Below are 21,806 nucleotides of genomic sequence, written 5' to 3' on the forward strand. Positions count from 1 at the left end.
TATTGCTAAAGATGTGTTACTTTGTACACTCTTTTTTCTTGGGTATGCGGACACAAAGGAAGCATTTTATTTTATAATATTCTATTCTATTTTAATAAATTAAATCAGTTATTCTCTTGAAATTGTAATTGCGATTATTAATTACAATTATCACAATTTACATTGATGATAATGTTTTGAATAGCTTTATACCATTGTTTGAAGCACTGCATGCCACATTTTTATACATAGTTTCTTCTTTAAATATAAAAAAGTAAAAATGTAAAAATTAAAACATTGAAAAAAAAAAAACATTACGATAACCTGTAGGTTATTCTGCTTCCACATATTAAGGAAGCAGAATAATGTACAGTACGTGGATTTTATTTTATTTTTTGTAATTGTGCCATTGAACGATTACATAATTGTGGCATCTGTAATTGTAATAATGATTAGAAATTCGCTTAATTGTGCAGCCCTACCATGAATGATGTATGTGCTGCTGTTTTGAGAACATTATTAAACATCAGACAGCTTTGAACAGAAGTTCTATAAATGTTACTGGAACAACTTTGAGAGAATCTTGCCAAACATTAGGCAAAAGTCTGAGAATGTTCCCTGTTAGCTGTAGGTGCACTGATTCAGGAAAAGTGGAGTGTGAAAACTGATATCAAATCAATCTAAATTTGCATATTTTGCCTTTGTAGATCAGAGTTATGCTGAGCTGCTATATGTATGATCTGGTGATTCAAACACAAATGGTAGTTGAAATGCGAGTAGCTGTGTAAAATGCAGATTCATTCCATTTGTGTCGGCAGTCTGAAAGCCGCCAGTCTAAAAGCTGCCATATCCTCGATGTCCTCAATCTCTGCTGCCACTCTGAAGGGATATGAGTCTGCTCTAATAACCTGATTTGTAATTACGTCTACCATGGTACTTTTTGACTGTACTGACCTCTCATTTGATACACAATTAAACGAAGCTATTTTGTGGAAACTATTATAGGGTTTTTTTCCAGGATTCTATGATGAATAGAAAATTCGAAAGAACAGCATTTATTTCAAATTGAAAAACTGTGAAACTTAAATGTCCGTACTATTGATTTTAATGCTGCTTGTTTAGTAGTACAAAATTTAAGTGTAGCTTTTGTGACCAAACTGTAGTCATTAAGCTTAACTCATATTGGTTAGTAACTCAGGATCTCCTCTTTACTTGTTACCTTTGTAAACATTCCCAAGGAATTCTGGGAAATCGTCATATCTGATGACCAATCACCCATAGAGGCCAACAAGGCAAGGCTAGAGAAGAGACAAATCACCTGATAGCTGTCAGGGTGGTGTTTTTGTGTTTATCCTCTCTGTTGTTGAAGGTGAGTTGAAGTCACCGAAGGCTCTTTTGATGCTTTAGGAGGTTTTGGAGTATGAATTTTATGATCAGACGTAATCAGCTCCACTTCACTGATTTACCAATGTCTTTTGTTGCTAGCACTCAGGATATTAGCTAATATTTCTCCTTGTTGAACGGCCATTAACCCTTAGCAAGGTCAGTGCAGACTCACCATTTGTGTGCAAATGAAATGCATTGGCCTACTGTTGTTCAAAGGTTTGCCAATGGCTTAGATTCTGGATCAGAACCAAAATAAGGGAAAGGTGGTAAATTGCTGCGTCAGCATGTTGCACTTATCTCATGATCAAAGGTATAGGACCGTGAAAACTCACTGTCAGTGAAGAATTTTTTCCATCAGCCCTTCAACACAGAAACAGTCAAATGCTTCCATGACAACCGAGCAACTCAGAATAAAAAAATATGCTTTCACTTCTTTTGTTGGTGTACAAAAGAAAGATTTTCTTTCATCTTAGTCTTTTCAGACATCTGAAGTCATCATTTAAATAAAAATGAAAATTCTTTCATCATTTATTCACCTTCATGTCGTTCCAAGCTCGTAAGACTTTCTTTTTTTGTGGAACACAGACCCTTTTCACATTCAGAAGAATGAAAAAACACAATAAATGTTTCATGAAAGCGATTCATATGATTGTGTGCTATATTTGAAGACATTGACAATTTTTGTGAGAAACAGACCCAAAATGAAATGTTATTTGATGAAAATTGTTCCTTTCACTGTAACAAATCACTGAGTTGAACTTAATCAGTATGATTCGTAAATGAATCATTTGGAACACTGTGAAGTGACTGAACTGATTCATTAAAAAGATCTGACTCAATTCATTCTAGTCGCTACTTTTTCTCATGAACATTCCAAGAACTAGTGCAGATCTCAAGGATTTTTCGCACACAAAGCTGTCATGTGACTTCAAACAAAATAGGGTGCGAGAGTTTGATTTTATAACATTTTTTGTCCTTTTGGAGCTTGACAGTCCCACTCCTCATTTGCTTTCATTATATTGACGGTGGCCAGGATGTTCTTTAGAAATTGTGTTTGACAGAAGAAAAGCATACAGGTTTGGAACAACATGAGCAGTGCTATTTTAGTATTATTCATAAGCTATTCATTTTTTTGTCATATTTACCAGTGTGAGTATCCTATTGGAATTGCTCAGTTTCTCCTTCTTCTTCTCCAAAATGAATCGCATTTTTGAGGGTCTAAACATGCTCGAAAACTCATGAAACTTTGCACACATGCCAAAAGTGGTTACATCTGATATGGGTATCAGAGGTGGGTGTGGCAAAATGGCTCAATAGCGCCACCAAGTGCCGCTCGAGCTATGTTTCACATACATGTATGAAATTTGGTAGACACTTGTAACACATCAATACCTTCAAAAAAGTCTCTTGGTACGAAGTCCGAAACCCAATGGGAAGTCTGTTATTTAGAATTTTCTCAGCAAGTTTTGTGTTGTTTTTGCTATTTTCAGGTGTATTTAAACAAACTCCTCCTAGAGATTTAAACAGATCAACACCAAATTTGGTGAGTGTAATCTAAAGCCCTTTATGATGTTAAATTGCAAAAATTTTGAGTTTTTGTTGAAGAGCGTGTCCGTGGTGGTCATAGCGCCAACTGCTGGTAATGGCAACAGGAAGTGGCATGTTTTAAGCATTAACATACTCCTCATAGAGATTTAATGACAACAACATTATATTTGGCCAGTCTACTTTAAAGGCCTTTGCAATGTTAAAGGAGAAGTCCACTTCCAAAACAACAATTTACAAATAGTTTACTTACCCCCTTGTCATCCAAGATGTTCATGTCTTTCTGTCTTCAGTTGTAAAAAAATTATGTTTTTTGAGGAAAGCATTTCAGGATTTTTCTTCATATAACGGACTTCAGTTGTGCCCCCGATTTAGGACTTCCGAAATGTAGTTTAAATGCAGCTTCAAAGGGCGCTAAAAGATCCCAGCCGAGGAAGAAGGGTCTTATCTAGCAAAACGATCAGTCATTTTTTTCAAAAAATAAAAAATTGTATACTTTTTAAGCACAAAAGCTTGTGTAGCACAGGCTCTCGGATGCGTGTCCATGGGTCGTTCTTGAACGATTCGTTCATTTTGAACGAATTTTTAATGTGACTCGCGAAGAACGAGTCGTCTCGGGGAGTGATTCGTTCAGTCGCGCATGTGCAACATCCTATTGGGTTCTGTACTGGAATTAGTTCACCTGTTTCGAGTCTCAGGTTTTTTTGAGTCATCCGTTCACCTTATGTTGCTGTCACGTGACGCTGGTTTTGCTAAAATTAATGAAATGACTCGAAAGAAGATTCATTCATTTTGCTGAACGAGACTCAAAGGTCAGAGTCGGTAAAATGATCCGAACTTCCCATCACTACTACGAATCAAGTCTAAGTTCATCATCTCAGCTGGTATCGTTTAGGGCCTTTTGAAGCTGCATTTAAATTACATTTTGGAAGTTCAAAATCGGGGGCACAATTGAAGTCCATTATATGAAGAAAAATCCTGAAATGTTTTCCTCAAAAACCATAATTTCTTTACAACTGAAGACAGAAAGACATGAACATCTTGGATGAAAAGGTTCTGTTCTGGAAGTGGACTTCTCCTTTAAATTGCCTATGGCAAAGTTTAGTGTTTTGGCAGCTCAGCTGTACAATGTCTGTTCTGCTCCAAACTTCACACTTTCGATAAGAGTCCTGGCCTGAACACATCTAAAGGCCAATATTCTGTTATAATCATAGCGCCACCAGCTGGCAACAGGGAATGTCTTGTTTTACACCAACTTAAACATGCATGTCCAATCTGCACCAAACTTCCCATGTTTAGTAAGAATCCTGGCCTGAATCTAAAGGCCAGTATTAGGTTATAACCATAGTGCCACCTGTTGGCGACAGGATATTTCATGTTTTACACTAACTTAAACATGTTCAATCTGCACCACACCTTACGTGTTTGATAAAAGTCCTGGTTTGAAGACATCTACATGCCAGTACTCAGTTATAGTCATTGCGCCACCAGCTCGCGGTAGGAAATTTGGCACATATAATTGACTTATTTCTCCTATATTTACTACTTTAAATGGGTTCAAGGGGCCTTGCTGCTTGCAATATTTATAGTATTTCTCTCAGTCCTATTTCAATTAACAAAAATGTTTTAATAGTTTTAGTGTTAGCTAAGGATAATAACACTGCTTGAGGGTAAGTACGTAGTGGCAAATTGTCATTTAGAGTGAACGATCCCTTTAACTTCAGTTACAAATCCCACTTTGTTGTATTTGGAGAGCAAGCGAGTGAGATGGGGTTAGTTATGTAGTGTTTTTAGGTATACAGTACAGTGAGGCATTTATGCCACTGTGTGAGCCTCTCTGATTTAACAAAAGCCTCTTGACAAAAACGAGGCCATCTGTTCTTTTGGCTGTCTAAACAGTTTTCAGTGGCTTTGTCTGGCTGTTTCGCTGTGTGAAATTCCCATGTGATTGAACAGTGGAAACATCAAGGACTTACGATTTATCTGAATGTTATGACGTCTTTTCATTCAGTATCGCAATGTCTGTCTGTCCGTGTCCTTCAAACATGCCATCAATGGTCAACATAACACTACAGTAAGAGTTTTTATGTTTAGTCTGTAGAAGAATGCTATTCACTGATGATTTTGTAAGCCAGTTATCGAATATTTACGTCATTACTTGTCAGTGCCTGAAAGTTTTGTTCATTGGTTTGTGAATATGACTTTTAAAGGGTTAGTTCACACGAAAATGAAAATTCAAACTCAAGACTCATCTTTGGAACATATATTAAGATATTTTTGATGAAATCCAAGAGCTTTCTGACCCTACATAGACAGCAATGCAACTACCACGTTTAAGGCCCAGAAAGGTAGTATGAGGATGAGTTTTTGGGTGAACTAATCCTTTAAATAGTGTTTAAAAATCATCTTTGGCTAGCTGTTGTCCTAATATTGTGTGTTATTGTGTTTACTCTCCAGGGGGAGCTTAGCTGCCGTTCAGCCAGCCCCACCAAAACCTTCTTCAGCCGGGGTCCGTTCAGTCGACCCTCTAGCCCCATGTCCGCACCGGCCCGATTCAAAAACAGCCCTGGATCTCCCAAACCCATCTTCCCATACCCCTCCAACCACGACTCCTCACCTAAGTGTTCACGTCGCCGCAGCTTCACAGGAATGTTTCGCTCTTCCTCCAAAGACTCCACAAATCCTACCACATCTCCTGTCAGCATCAAGCTTTTCTCTCGGGCCAGGAAAGGTAAGATACGTATCACCCTTCTCCTAAACAGCTGTTGGAATGCTTACAATCTGAAAAAGCAGGAAAAACTCGCATTTAGAGGGATCATCATGACAAATCATATTTTGTTTCCTCTTTGGAAATATACTTTTGATGTAACATGCAAAAATAATTTGAATTCTTTTTAAAGATATTAATACTTTATTTACCAAGGATGCATTAAATTGATCAAAAGTTGCAGTAAAGATTTTTAGATTGTTACAAAGACTTTCTATTTCAAATAAATGCAGTTTTTTAAAAGAATGTCATTAAAGATATATTAGAATATTAAGTAGCACAACTGTTTTTAACATTAATAATAATCAGAAATGTTTTTGAGAACTAAATCAGCATTTTAGAATGATTTATGAAGGATCGTATGACACTTAAGACTTGAGTAATGATGCTGAAAATTCAGCTTTGCATCACAGGAATAAATTACATTTTAAAATATGCCAAAGTAGAAAATGGCTATTTTAAATTGTAATAATATTTCAAAATATTACTGTTTTTACTGTATTTTTGATCAAATAATTGCAGCCTTGGTGAGCATATGAGACTTCTTTCGAAAACATTAAATAATCTCTGCCCCCAAACTTCTGAGTATACATGCATTTTATTTTATTTTATTTTATTTTTAATAAGTGTTTTAATACAAGAGCAAGTTGACTGGGAAAACATTTTAATTATTACAAAATATGCAGGAGATGAAAGACCCTTTGAAAGTCAATAATTAATATTAATATATATTTTTTGAATCTAAAATATGTTTTATGTGCACTGCTCTATACTCTAAACTTTTTCACCAGTTTCAACTTAAAAACTAAAATTTTAAGTTAAATCAACTTAAAAGTACAAGTCATTTTAAATCATTTTATTGTACTGAGTTAAAATGACTTGCAGTCTTAAGTTGATTTAACTTAACATTTTAAGGCAGCTGCTGAACTTGTAAGTTGAAACTGGTGAAAACTTTTTACAGTTAGTTATGGTTTGTACTGGGTTGGCGGTCATCTTTAAATGTGGTCTTGATTGTTTGTGATTGTTTCTATAACTTAACTCACATTTAACCCCTTATTTGATTGTGAATATAACATTCAACCAGGCTAAAAGATTACTTTATCTTATATATCATATCAGCATCCAGATGCAAACATCCATAATCTCTAAAATATGTAATAAATAATCAACGAGCTTCAGGATATGTATTGGCATTGTTGAGATAAGATGCTATGAATGCCATTATCACATCAGTGTGGAGTGAGTCAGCGTTTAGCGAAACCTTTCACAGGTTGTCTGGGTCCAGCTCAGCCCGGGGTGTGTAATGATTCAGATAATTGCGCTGTGTGCTGATTTAATGGAGGCGTGGGTGTTTCTTAATGCATAAGACCCGGATAATGAATTCAGCTGTCACATATGTTATCCACGTGAGTCTGATTTAATGGTCAGAACCAAGAGGAGAGAGAGTGGTCTGTAAAGGCTGCTTTTTAGTAGCTAATACTACTTGACGTTTACTTGGTTTATTTTTTTATATTATTATATTAATTAAATTAGTGACATATATATACACATATATATACATATATAGTTTTTTTTTTAACATTTATAATTAATGTAATGTAACAAATATATTAAGTTACCTAAGAATTATATTTTACTTTTTTTTTTTTTTTTTTTTTTTTTTTGTTAGTATAGTGTTTTGGGGTCTTGTACTTTTATGATATAAGGTTACTGACTGATATAAGTTTGTAGTCATATTTGTAGAGTAAAGTATGTGTTATTATCCTTGGTGACTAATGACTTTTCTCGGCTCCTGACAATGTTTACTTTCTTGGTTGTGGTTAAAATGGCCTTGAGAGATGAAGATGTTGAAGTGCAGTTAAGATAATTAAGAAAGAATGCGGTTATTTTACTGCAACTGTTCTTTATACTATCTATGTGGGGGGACTTTTCAAATGCCTGTTATTTAAAAGCAAAACAAAAACATTGTTGAGACAAGGAAAATATAAATCAGCTGAAATCCTTGTTCCCACACACTGAAAGTGCAGTCAATAATTATAAAATTAAAGCCTGTCTTGGAAGAAGTATGAGAACGGAGTGACCTATAATTAGATGATTAAGAGTGATTTAAGTGTTTGCTTGAGTTTGGATGTGTAGGTGGAATTGGTCTCTCTGTTGTGCTATGGTATAGTGGTGAAAGTAGGTTGAAGGTCATAGGTGTATGCATTAAATATATATATATATATATATATATATATATACATAATTAAAGTAATTAATTAAAAAGTTGTATTTATATATTTTGTTCTATTTTAAATATTCACAAAATTATTTTATTATTTCTATACTTAATAGTAAAAATATACAATTTTATAAAACAAATATTCATGTATATTTTTATTAATAAATATACATTTATTTTAAATAATTTTATGAATGCGTGTGTGTGTGTGTGTATATATATATATAATAAAAAACAATTACATTACTGTATATATTTTGTTCCATTTTAAATAATAAAAAAAATAAATGTTTATAAAATAATTACATTATTGATAAATTTAAAAGTATATATATATATATATATATATATATATATATATATAAAATTAAAGTATAATCAAAAAATATTTTGTTCTATTCTAAATCTGTTTAAAAATACCTATTCACAAAATTATTTAATTATTCCTATAATTTAAAAATAAATAATATGAATAAAAAAATGTAAATAATTATACAAATTCATAAATTTTTATTTATATATTTAACAATATTAATATAAATATTATTTATATTTATAAATATTAATATAAATATTATTTATAAATTGTATAAATTAATAAATATTAATGTGTTAATGTATATATTTATAAGTTATATTCATGAATAAATGTACATTTATGTTTTATTTTAAATAATTATTTATATAATGGAAAATATATGTACAGACACATTCATAAAAATATTTATATAACAATTATAAATATAAATTGTATAAAATAAATATTAATGTATATATTTATAAATATTTATAATGAATATATTTACATAATGGAAAATATATGGACAGACATTCATAAAATTATTTATATTATATATATATATATATATATATATATATATATAATATATTTAAAACAAAAACAAAATGGTATTACTGTATATATTTTGTTCGATTTTAAATAATTTTTAAATAATAATACACACACATTGATCATTTATTTCATTTATAATTATAATTTATACATAAAATATATACATTAATATTAATTAAATTAAAATTGTATTAATACTTTATTAAATAAATGTACATTTTATGTAATACTTTTATGAATATATGTATGTGTATACACACAATCATCATTTATTTAATTTACAAATATATACATTAATATTTCTCTTTATATCACAGTATTTCTATCTATCTATCTATTTATCTATCTATATAAAAAATTTCTTCAGAATCAGAATTTTTTTATATATTTTTTTTTCTTCAGAAGTACCATTTTGTGAAAAAAAAAGTTCTGATCTGAGTGCAGTAAAAAGAAAAATGTAGTGTCAGTGTGTATTTTGCGGTGTGTGGGCGAATATGCATGTGTGTTTTGACCCACAGTTTCAATACACACAGTTGTGAATATTCTTCTTCATACACATACACACTTACATAACAGCACTACTATGCCTCTCCGACAATCCATTAGTTGCTCTGGCTGCCAGACTTTCCTGTCAGCCGAAAACAACAGTATTGATTTATTATTCAATACGGAGTTGGAGCATCGCCGGATGCCTCCTTCTGATTGTAAGGCAGAGCTGGAAAGATTAAAACACATCGAGGGAGAGTATTAAACATTAGAGGCACTCGAGAGAAAAGGAAGATGTGTTTCTCAGCTACGTTTTTATTACTTGATTATATTGATCTGTATTATGAGCTTCTTATTTGTTGAGTGCATCTGGTGCCTTTGCACACAAATACAATACACACTTCTCTACAAGTGCATGTAGGTATGAGTCATGGATCTGTTTCTGCACTGATAAAATCCTGGTTATTCACCTGTCTGAGGGCCGGGGGTTTTGTAGACAAGGTTATTTTGTGATGTTATCTGGGATGGATGTGTTTGCCGCACTGACACAGAGTCTGATGAACACTGATGGACAGCAGATCCTCTTCAAGCGGTGTTTGTCATTCAGACACTTGCTGGAGAAATTCGAAATCCTATTATATCCGGGAATTGGTCTGCACCCAGACAGTGACATCAGAATGCAGAAAGCCCATAATTCAATCATGCCTGCTTTCATACAAATTACATTAACTGAAATTAATCCTTGGCTCTAAGACATCCTTCAAGCTTCTCAGCATATGGGGATGAGGACGCCCATATGTCTCTAATATGATAGCAATTCAGCTTTTACATCAAGAAAACAGTGATGAGGAAAGACTGATGCTGTGTCATCCTTCTATGTGCCACAATCTGAATCTATGGTTGTACCGCCACCTACTGAATGAAGTTGCATTCAGTTCATTCAATCAAGAATGCATGTTGCATTCTTAATGTATTGATATCAAGATCACAATTAAAATGTAATTAGAAAAAAAACTGTATGGTATTTACATGTTATATATTTGGCTGTCTGGATATTATATTATATTATATTATATTATATTATATTATATTATTATATCTGGATATTGTATTATATAATACTATATCTGGATATTGTATTATATTATATTATTAAATATTATTGCAATTTCAGCATTTTATTAAATATATTAAATTATTTAATATATTAAATATATTTTTTAACAAGTTTAAATATATATATAGGAATAAATACAGATATACAGGAGCATATATATATATATATATATATATATATATGAATTTTCAGCAGTTATTTTTTTAAATTTTTTTAGTGTCACATTATTCTTTAAAAATAATTTTAATATGCTGATTTGCATTATTACAGTTGCATAAATTTTTATTATTAATTTTGAAAATGGTTAATACTTTAGTCGAAATCATGTTTTTTTTTCCACAATAGAGCAACATTTATTTGCAATAGAAATGTTTTGTAATATTATGAATGTTTTATATATAATATTATATTATATTATATTATTATATTATTCAAAACTTTTTTATTTAAAAAAATATATATATTTATGCTCACCAAGGTGGCATTTGTGACAATAATATTATTCATACAATTAAAAAATATTGTTTATATCATAAAAAAGATTAAATACTATTGCAATTTCAGCATTTTATTACATATATTTTTAAGCAAGTTTTAATATATATAGAAATAAATATAGATATACAGGGATAGATAGATAGATAGATAGATAGATAGATAGATAGATAGATAGATAGATAGATAGATAGATAGATTTTCATGTCATGTTCCTCTGTGACCACTAGATGGAGATAAAGTAAACACAATTATTAGGCCTATTATAAATGTTTCAACGAACAAAATCATCATGCAATCATGCAAAAGCTGTATAAAAAAGATTTCCATTGATGTATGGTTTGTTAGGATGGGACTTTATTTGGCTGAGATACAACTATTTGAAAATCTGGAATCTATGGGTGCAAAAAATAAAAAAAATAAAAATACTGTGAAAATCACCTTTAAATTTGTCCAAATGAAGTTCTTAGCAATGCATATTACTAATCAAAAATTAAGTTTTGATATATTTACAGTAGGAAATTTACTAAATATGTTCATGGAACATGGATCTTTACTTAATATCCTAATTATTTTTGGCATAGAAGAAAAGTCGATCATTTTGACCCATACAATGTATTTTTGGCTATTGTTACAAATATACTGTACCCGTGCTACTTATGACTGGTTTTGTGGTTCAAGCCACAGCGAGCCATGTGTTACCAGTAAAGTGTGAGAAAAATAAAAGGAGAGCGTTATCGAGCATTCAAGCCCGTGAGGGAAATGCTAAAGCGAGTCGGTGGGCTCTTTTCTCCTCGACACATCCTCACTCACTTCACACCATGAGCTCTGAGCCCCTGGAGCGCGCGTTCACAATGATTCCCAGCACTCGTTGCCAGGCAAATAAATAAACAGCGCTCGCGCGGCTCCGGGTTCAGCAGCTGACAGGTGACCGCGATGAAGCGCAGCGTGGCGTCAAGATTCGCGGCGCAGCGGTCTTATCTCAGCAGTGACTGTCACACACGTCTGTGTTCATCTGTGTGACACGATGCCCTCTATAATGACCAAATAAGGCGTTTACTTCTTTTACCACCATCTATGGGTAAAAAGAGGAAGTGCGTGTTATAATTCTAATAATCTTTATGCATCTTTTTCTTCCTGCCATTTGTAAATTTTGTGGGTCTTGCGTTCGGTCTCATCCGCATTCAGCCTTTTTTTTTTTTTTTTTTTTTTTTTTTTTGCCGTACAAAACAGCTCCTTTTGCTGCTTGATATTGCAAATTGGTGTCTTACCATATTATTTTAATGTATTACCTTAATTATGAATACACTGGTTTGTAGTGCAAACTGTTTTACCGTCACTGCTTTGTTATTTTTCTCATTATTTTCCTATAGCGGCTAATGAAAAAGTCTTACCCATAGGCTTACTTCCACGTTAAAGAAAAATATACTACAAAAAATACTACTGAGAAATAGGCCTCTTAACATTTTTTAAAAAGTACTACAGTATTACCATGACTTTTTTTGGACGTAATACCATAGTAATATATAGTGTTTTTTGGTTGTGCACCATGGTAGTACTATGGTAGTAAATCTTACTCATATATTACATATAATATCACACAATTTAAATTACTTAATTAAATAATATCACAAAATTTAATTACTTAATTAAATTATTCATTTATTTAGTTTTTATTAATTTATTTATTTATTTTTGGACATGTACTATGGTAGTACTACAGTAGTACTATGTGTTCTATATATTCTAGTAATATACTATTATTGTAATATTTATACCTATACTATTATAGTAATAGTAATATTATAGTATTTGAATTAGGTTTAATATCTATATTTTCAGTTTTCATTTTAATTTTAGTTTTAGTAATTATGTCCTTTTGCCATTTTATTAGTTTTCTTTTTTTAATATCTGTCCAGCTTTAATTTATTTTATTTAGTCATTTTAGTACCTACTGATTTCAGTATTTTTTTTATTATAATCAATATTATTATTAATAAAAAAATTATATATATATATATATATATATATATATATATATATATATAACAAATGCCAAAATTTATATTACATATAATATTACACAAAAAAGTTACAGCAGTATTTTTATTTATTTATTATAATTATTATTATTAATAAATTATATATATATATATATATATATATAATTACTTTATATTACATATAATATTACACAAAAAATTCTACAAATAGTACTAAAAAGTACTAAAAACGGTACTACCGTGTTTTTTTCAACATGTACTATGGTAATACTATGGTATGACATGGAGTACCTAGTAAATGCCATGGTACCTGTGTTATTCTAGTAATATTTATACCTATACTATTAAAGTAATAGCAATATTATTTGAATTAGTTTTTAAATCTGTATTTTCATTTCGTTTTAATTTTAGTTTCAGTAATTGTGTCCTTTTGCCTGTTTAGCTTTAATTTATTTTATTGAGTCATTTTAGTACCTACTGATTTTAGTATTTTTATTTATTTATTATAATCAATATTATTATTAATAAAAAAATTATATATATATATATATATATTACAAATGCCAAAATTTATATTACATATAATATTACACAAAAAAGTTACAGCAGTATTTTTATTTATTTATTATAATTATTATTATTAATAAATTATATATATATATATATATATTTACTTTATATTACATATAATATTACACAAAAAGTTCTACAAATAGTACTAAAAAGTACTAAAAATGGTACTACCGTGTTTTTTTCAACATGTACTGTGGTAATACTATGGTATGACATGGAGTACCTAGTAAATGCCATGGTACCTGTGTTATTCTAGTAATATTTATACCTATACTATTAAAGTAATAGCAATATTATTTGAATTAGTTTTTAAATCTGTATTTTCATTTCGTTTTAATTTTAGTTTCAGTAATTGTGTCCTTTTGCCTGTTTAGCTTTAATTTATTTTATTTAGTAATTTTAGTACCTATTTATTTTAGTATTTATGTATTCAATTTATTATTATTATTAATATAAAAAATTATAATATATTTTTTTTATTTTATTTTATTTTTTTACATTTTGCCCCAACTTTATTTTCAATAAACACATTTAAATTTTCCAAATACATTTAAAGTTTTCAACAACACCAGTACATGGTACATTAACTTTATTACTATTGTAGGTAGATTAAAAAACCATGCATGGATACAATGGTATACTAAAATATATATTATATTACGTATATATTGTAAATGGCTGGTCACTTGTCATTTGGGTTTTTTTAAACTCTTAGGACATTAAGGCTGAAAAGCAGCACATAAGCCAAATATTTGAGCAGCACCAGTCCTGTGATGATATGAACAGTGAGCTGAAGCCGGCGCTGCAGTTATGTAATCCAGTCTGTGAGAGACAAGAGTTAATTTTAGTTCAGGATGTGTGGAGTGCAGGGTTTGGTCCTGTCAGCGCAGAGAGAGTGATAAGAACCCTTTAGGAATCATCTGACCCTGCTGAAATATTCAGGCTCCTGCCTTCACATCTCTTTTTTCCATCCACACACACACAGAGAATCTCCCTGGGAAAATGCATGCTTGTTTTTCAGAGGTCCAGGTGGTATTAGTGAGATTCTGACCTGCCAATTGTCACATAGGTCTTCCTGTACTGATGTATTTCTATACAACAGAAAATAATCAATAAATAAATATTATTATATTATATTATATAATATTATATTATATGGTTTTTCTCACCAATTCAATTTGTCATTAAATAATTTATATATATATATATATATATATATATATTTTAAACTGGATTATTATATTATATTATATTATATTATATGATATGGTTTTTCTCAGCAATTCAATTTGTCATGAAATAATTTATATATACATTTTTAACTGGATTATTTTATTGTATTTTATTGTAATGTTGTTTCTCGCCAATTAAATTTGTCCTGAATAATAATAATAATAATAATAATTTATATATTTTTTAAAACTTGATTATTTATTATATTATATTATATTATATTATATTATATTATATTATATTATATTATATTATATTAGATATTTCCCTCTGATTAAATTGGTCCTGAAATAATTTATATTATTTTTAAACTGGATTATTATATTATGTTATATTATATATTATATTATATTATACTATATTATTATATATCATGTTTGTTCTCTGTAATTAAATCTGTCCTGAAATAATATATATAATTTTTTAACTGAATTTTTTATTTTTATATATTATAATATATAATAATCTTAATTTATTATTTAAAATCAAAAGACAATTAAACATCGTCATTATATATATATATATATATATATATATATATTATAAAATTTTATATTTTATTTCATATTATGCATTTAATATTTTTTAAATTGTAATATTATTGTTTTAGTAAAAAATATATATTATGTGTTTAACGTTTTCATGATTTTAATATAATTAAATTAATGAATTACTTATTTTATTATAAATAATATTTATTAAGTAAAGTAATTTAGTGTGTGTATAAATATTCTAATAATTTTATATGTTAAATTTTTAAACCTAAATTTTAAACTTGAAACTGGAATTAATTAAACAAATTTTAATTAAGGTACTACCTTACAGACATAATTTTAAAATTAAAAGCTAATTATGGTGGTCAAAATTACTTTGTGTCTTCTTCGTTGTGCCATTTTTAGCATTCTAGCATTTATCCAAACATTTGGATAACATTTAGATAATGTTGGAGAAATGTCTGAGTGCTGTTGTTGTACCAGTGCGTTCCTCACCCTCATTCAAGCCTTATCTGGGAATACTGTTCATCACTAGATCTGTGGCTGCAGAGAGCCCCTGTGTATTTACAGAAAGCTACCATGCTTGCACATCATTTCCTGTCAAAAGATATAGCATGGGCATATCCTTATTAGGGAAGAGTCTACAGACTGCCCACAAACAGAAAAGTTCTATTGTGGCGATCTTGCTAGAACATTCTCACTGAGACAAACAGCCAAAAAGCATCTCTGACCTCTGAGAACTTAAGAAAACAGTTGAGCAAAAAAATGATAATTCTGTCATTATTTACTCACACTCATGTCATTCCAAACCTGTAAGACTCTCAAAAAGGACCCTAAAAGTGGACTACATGACCATAATAGCACTGCCACCTTCAAGAGACTGACTAGAAAAGTCAATCTGGCTTGACTCCAAAAGTACAAGGTGACCTGCAGTAGAAAACAGCCCCATTCTTAGATATCCAGTGACTTGGCATCGCTCTCTCTCACATGAAAGCTTATTAAATCAGGCAAATGGAATAGGAAGGCTTTTCCAGCTTCGACACCATAGAAGAGCGGGTCACAAAAGCTCTTGTGAGCGCCCTTGCTGTCTCCTGCCTACACAAGCAGCCTGTGCCAGCTGATACAGAACCTCATAAGTGACTGATCTGGAACGCTGCACATACTGTAAAGCAGCAGCTCACAATGGATTCTAATAGAGTTTGATGTTGCTAAGCTACATGAGTTGAGTTCCGAAGTGCAGATCTGGCACCCTTTCAGTTCATGAGTGTGAAATTGAATTGGCTACACACCACAGGAAGCTAACTTGGAATGACAGAGGAGTTCACTGCAATGCAATTCAAAGCAGGTGAAGAACACTAGGAAAAGATTTATATAAATTCCACAAAATTTAAAGGGATAGTTCACCCAAAAATGAAAACAGCCATGTCATTCCAAACCCGTAACGCCTTCGTTCATCTTTGGAACACAAATTGAGATATTTTTGATGAAATTCAAGAGCTTTCTGACCCTGCATGGACAGCAACGCAACTGACACGTTCACGGCCCAAGGACGTTGTTAAAATAGTCCATGTGACATCAGTGGTTTAACTGTAATGCTATAAAGATATGAGAATATTTTTTGTGCACAAAAAGTACGTTGTGGTACTCTCGTGAACGTGAAGAACTTGTTGAATAAAGTCATTATTTTTGTTCTCTTTGCGGACAAAAAGTGTTCTCGATCTTTTTAAAATCACAGTTGAACCACTGATGTCATGTCAACTATTTTAACAATGTCCTTACTAGGGCTGGGTATTGATTTAGATGTCCCGATTTGATTTGATTCCTGAATTTTTTTATTACATTTCAGCAAATATAGTTTTAATACAAATGCTATTGATATTTCTAAAAAATGAGCAGTTAACACCAGTTAACAAATGCTGAATTAATAAAAAGAAACTAAGAGCCACAGGCCTGTATTTCTTTTTTTTTTTTTTTTTTTTTTGTATAGGGTCCTTTTTTAAACAATAATAGGGCCCTATAAAATATACATCTTAATTTTTCTTTTAATCATATGAAAACGAAATCATATGAAAAACATTAATTTAATTTATCCTGAGCAAATGAAAATTAAACCCTTTTATTTTTTGGCAAACAAAGTGCTGCACAACAGAGGTTTACTGTAAAAATGTAAAAAAGAAAACAAATGGGATTACTCATTTAAAAATAAAGATTTATTAATATTTATAATTATTATTATTAGTAGTAGCATTGTTGTTACATTAAATCTTAAGACTGCTAAATACTAATATATTTTTGACAGTTTTGACAATTTATTTTTATGCTTTTTATTTAGATAGGACAGTGCAGATGGACAGGAAGAGAAGTGGGTGGGATCGGGAAAGGTCCACGAGCTGGGATTTGAACTCGGGTCGCCTGCAGCGTAATGGCGCTATATGTCAACGCGCTAACAGTTTCTTAACGTTAAACTAATTCTTTAATTCTGCTGTGTATGTGATATGACAGTAGTTTTCTCAAATTTAACAATAAAATGCTAATGAAGTGACTCTCAGAGCAGCTGAAGATGATATTGTGTTTTCATATCGTCATATAGCAGAAGCTAAAAACACTGCGAGCGTCGTTCGCGCTTTAGGATATGTGTAGTAAACAAAACAGTGCGTCACGCCATCCGCCATTCATTCATTTATTGTGGAAATTATGGCACCTTTACACGTGATGTCAAATCCTTCTGCAGATTTGTAGTATTACTATAGTGTACTATAGTACACATATAGCTTTGTTCCTGGTTCTTGTCAACAGTATCTCCACCATAAACACTGAATGAATGGCAGACTTTCTGTAACATCGTGCAAGGTAAATAAGAGGGTGACATCTAGTGGAGAAGACCAATGATAAGATTCACATTAATCAGGTCTTGTTTTGAATGTTTGCTGAAATAAATACCAGAAAATATAGATTCGCAGCTTTTGAGAATCGATATTGAATTGAGCTCATTTTAAAAAACTATTAATCGAAAAATCGATTTTTTTTTGCGCAGTCCTAGTCCTTGCTACCTTTCGGGGCCTTGAACGTGTCAGTTGCGTTGCTGTCTATGCAGGGTCAGAAAGCTCTTGAATTTCATCCAAATATCTTACTTTGTGTTCTGAAGATGAATGAAGGTCTTATGGGCTTGTTTTGTCCTAAAAACCAACCATGATTTTCCAGTGTCATCTTGACCCTGGTCTTTGAAGACGTCAAGAAGCACAGCGGATTTGCAAGGGATTAGCTGTTCGCTTCTCACCGAAGGCAGTTTTTGGGCCCAAATGAGACTCTTTAGAAGTGCTTAGCAGGACCCTAAGTGCCCCTGACAAGGTGAGTTTGGAAAATGAGATGTGATTACTCAAAGCCCATCTAATTCTGCTTACACAACTATCTCTTGGCGTGGAGCCTGGCACTGTGACTTTACCCACTATTAAGTGATTAATTTGGTGCCTTGAGTGCACTGACAGAGAATGATTTGTTTATGATGCTACAGGATGCAGGGGGTGATCAGATGTTGATGGCAATTAGCAGCAGGGACATGCATTCATTAGCTAAAGCGATTGTCACCGACATTGTTTTTCCTCCTTGAATGGAATACCCTTCGTGACCCAGATATTGGATTTCACAAGGGTATTCTTTTGGAGACTTCCAGATTTGCTGTGCTGCAGGGCAAGATACAGATTTGATCTGATATTTTGTGCATCTATTTTAAGTAAAGGTCAGTTTACATTACAGCCCAGAGTAGAGGAGACAAACTCGCGTTGGCAATAAATAATGCAGGAACATGTTCAAAGCTTAATGAAGTTTCATTACTTACAAGTGTAAGTGCCAGAACAATGTGGCATAAGTAATTCAAATATATTTTTAGGGGTCGACCGATATATGTTTTTCAGGGCTGATGCCGATACCAATTATTACAGATCAACCAGGTCAAAAAACGATATTTTGAACCAATATAAATGTCTGGTGTAAAAATGAAGATTAATGTCAAAAATTGGGATAACAATGGCTCTGTCAAAAAAAAAAGTAAAAAAAAAAAAAAAGCTTTTAAATTATTTTATTGGCAAAATGGTTTTGAAATTGACTGATAACCATAAAAATGCTTGGTGGATCAAAGTGGATCAAAACCTTTCATCAAAGTTGTTCTAAAACCAAAACAATACCCATTCTTGTTTCAGGACAACTTTGATGAACTTTTTTGATCCACTTCAAATGTTGACTACTGTATGTATATATATATATATATATATATATATATACACACATATACACACAGACACCGTTAACGATTATTACAGTATAGTATAGTATTGGTATAGGATTCATTAACCAATATTTTGAACCAATATATATGTCTGGTGTAAAAATGAAAATTAATTTCCAAATGAAGAATAACAAGGGCTCTGAACAGAAATATTCTTTAAATACTTTTAAATTATTTGATCAGGAAATAGATTTTGCAAATGACTGAAACGACCGAAATGCTTAATATTGGCCAGGCCAATAATTGGTCGACCCCATATGTATATAATATATATATTATACTATATAACCATCAAAATGCTTAATATTGTCGAAAATTGATCAACCCCTAATATATATATATATATATATATATATATATATATATATATATTAGGTAACAATTATTACATATCAAGTAGACCGATAACCAATATTTTACAAAATATTAATGTCTGGTGTAAAAATTTACATTTATGTCAAAATTAAGAGGAAAAAAAAAATTATATATATATATTTTAGTGGAAATTGAATAAAAGTAGTAATTTCTTTATAATAATAATAATAATAGTGATTCTTGCCTTAGCTTGTACGACTAATAAGCAAATAGAAACAAGATTTGACCTTGCATTAAACAGGAATGTTCTCCCACGGCGCTGAATTCATTTCAGTTTGGCAAGGTATTTGGAAAAGTTAAATCCTATTTTATGGTCCCCTGATTATTTTTTGTTCTCTCCTTAATGAGATTCTAATAAAAAAAAAATAAATCAACTGACTCCAAACCAGAGTAAGCCAGAGACCACATGAAATGAAGAAGTTCAGTTACATACTAAATAGTCAAATTTCTAACTGTATATTTTTTTCGCTTTTTATCTGTCAAATATTAAACACAAAAAACACTTATGCACATGCACAACACTTAATATATGTGAAAGGAATTTAAATATTCATGAGTAGGCGGGGCCTACTGCTGTGCAGCCAATCACCAGCAACTCCTAACCAAGCATGGGTCGGTTTCCTTTTACAGTCTCCCTGTTACACATTTTGTTTTGATGGCATGCATTTACACACACACACACACACACACACGTTGGCGTACACACAGCTGCACATGACAATTTGCTGCAGGCTCGCCGGCCGGCCACTGATTCAGAACTGTAACAAGAAACAAGAGTCTGTGAGAAAAAGGAGCAAGAAAAAGAAGCAGAAAAACCCTAAAGGAAGGACTTTGGTTGAAGAGCATGGAATAATCCTTGAAGAGCACCTGTCACTGGCTCAAGGCCCAGAAGTAACTGAAGAGATCCAACTAAAACTTCTTCCAGCACTGTGTCTATGGATACGGAATGACCTGTTTCACTGTCCCCAGCCTCTCTGCTCTCCCTCACCACCCATGAAACGGTTTAGCAGCCTGAGAGGGATCAAAAAACGCAAGGACCAAGAGGGGCGGACAGGCAGAAGGCAGTCAGAGCCCCACGGCCTCCTGGGAACCAGTAAGAAGGCAGATAAGGCTAATTTTGCAGCATTGTTTTTTTTTTTTGTGTAGCAACATGCAATTTATATACATGACTTTAAGATATATATATATTTATATAATGTTTTTGCAGATTTTTAATTATTTGGATACTTTAAATGTAAGAATGTCATTGCATTAGATATCAAAATATCAAACCAAGTCTCACAAACCTTTTTTTAAAGTAAAGCAGCTCAAAATAAGAAACGTATTAGGTCTTTTTAGGTTTATTTTTAAAACAAATTATGTTCAAAATGAAAATAATTAAGTATTTGAACACTTTCTGGTTGTTTAACTAATCTTCTACTTTACTGTTAATATTATGAATGTGTACACTTAAAGGTACATGTTATTATATTTTGTATCACTGGGATATACTATTATACTTTTTATTTATTTTTTATTATTATGATATTTTTATACTTTGTTTTCATTTTCATTTGAATTAAAATGTCAGTCTTTGTTATCTTTTTTTTTTAGATTGTATATAGGTTGACTATAGACTATAGACTATAGATTGACTATAGATTCAGTTTTAGTGTTTGTTATTTTAGTGAATTTACTTTGGCAACTGAAATAAAATAAGTTTAGTGTTTTTATATTTATTTTATTTTTTTATTTTTAAATGTGTATATAGATTTTATGAATTTTATATCAGTTTTAGTTATTTTAGTGAATCAAGTTGTTTTGGCATCTAGCTGAAATAAACAGTTTAAGTTTTTTTATATTTTATTCAAATTAAAATATTATTTTAACATTTGTAATAATGTTTTTAAATATATCTATAGATTGTAATAATTTCTGTTTTAGTTATTTTAGTTATTCAAGTAGCTTTGGCAACTAGCTTAAATAAATTAAGTTTAAGGTTTTTATAGTATATTTTA

At 31.0% G+C, this 21,806-nt stretch overlaps 1 protein-coding gene across 2 annotated transcripts in view; it reads left to right on the plus strand.

Annotated features, from left to right (window-relative positions):
- prkag2a (protein kinase, AMP-activated, gamma 2 non-catalytic subunit a) overlaps positions 1 to 21,806 on the plus strand; it is an 84,359-nt gene that overhangs the window by 17,760 nt on the left and 44,793 nt on the right. Inside the window, exons 2-3 of one of the 2 annotated variants that reach the window (XM_051097743.1) lie at positions 3,423 to 3,450; positions 5,368 to 5,641. In XM_051097743.1, the coding sequence (XP_050953700.1) occupies positions 3,423 to 3,450; positions 5,368 to 5,641 (302 nt within the window). Of the gene's footprint in view, positions 1 to 3,422; positions 3,451 to 5,367; positions 5,642 to 20,781; positions 20,903 to 21,806 lie in introns of those variants that run through there. The other variant, XM_051097741.1, reaches the window with a different exon arrangement.

The sequence above is a fragment of the Labeo rohita genome, chromosome 24, assembly GCF_022985175.1.
Source record: "Labeo rohita strain BAU-BD-2019 chromosome 24, IGBB_LRoh.1.0, whole genome shotgun sequence".
NCBI lineage: Eukaryota > Metazoa > Chordata > Actinopteri > Cypriniformes > Cyprinidae > Labeo > Labeo rohita.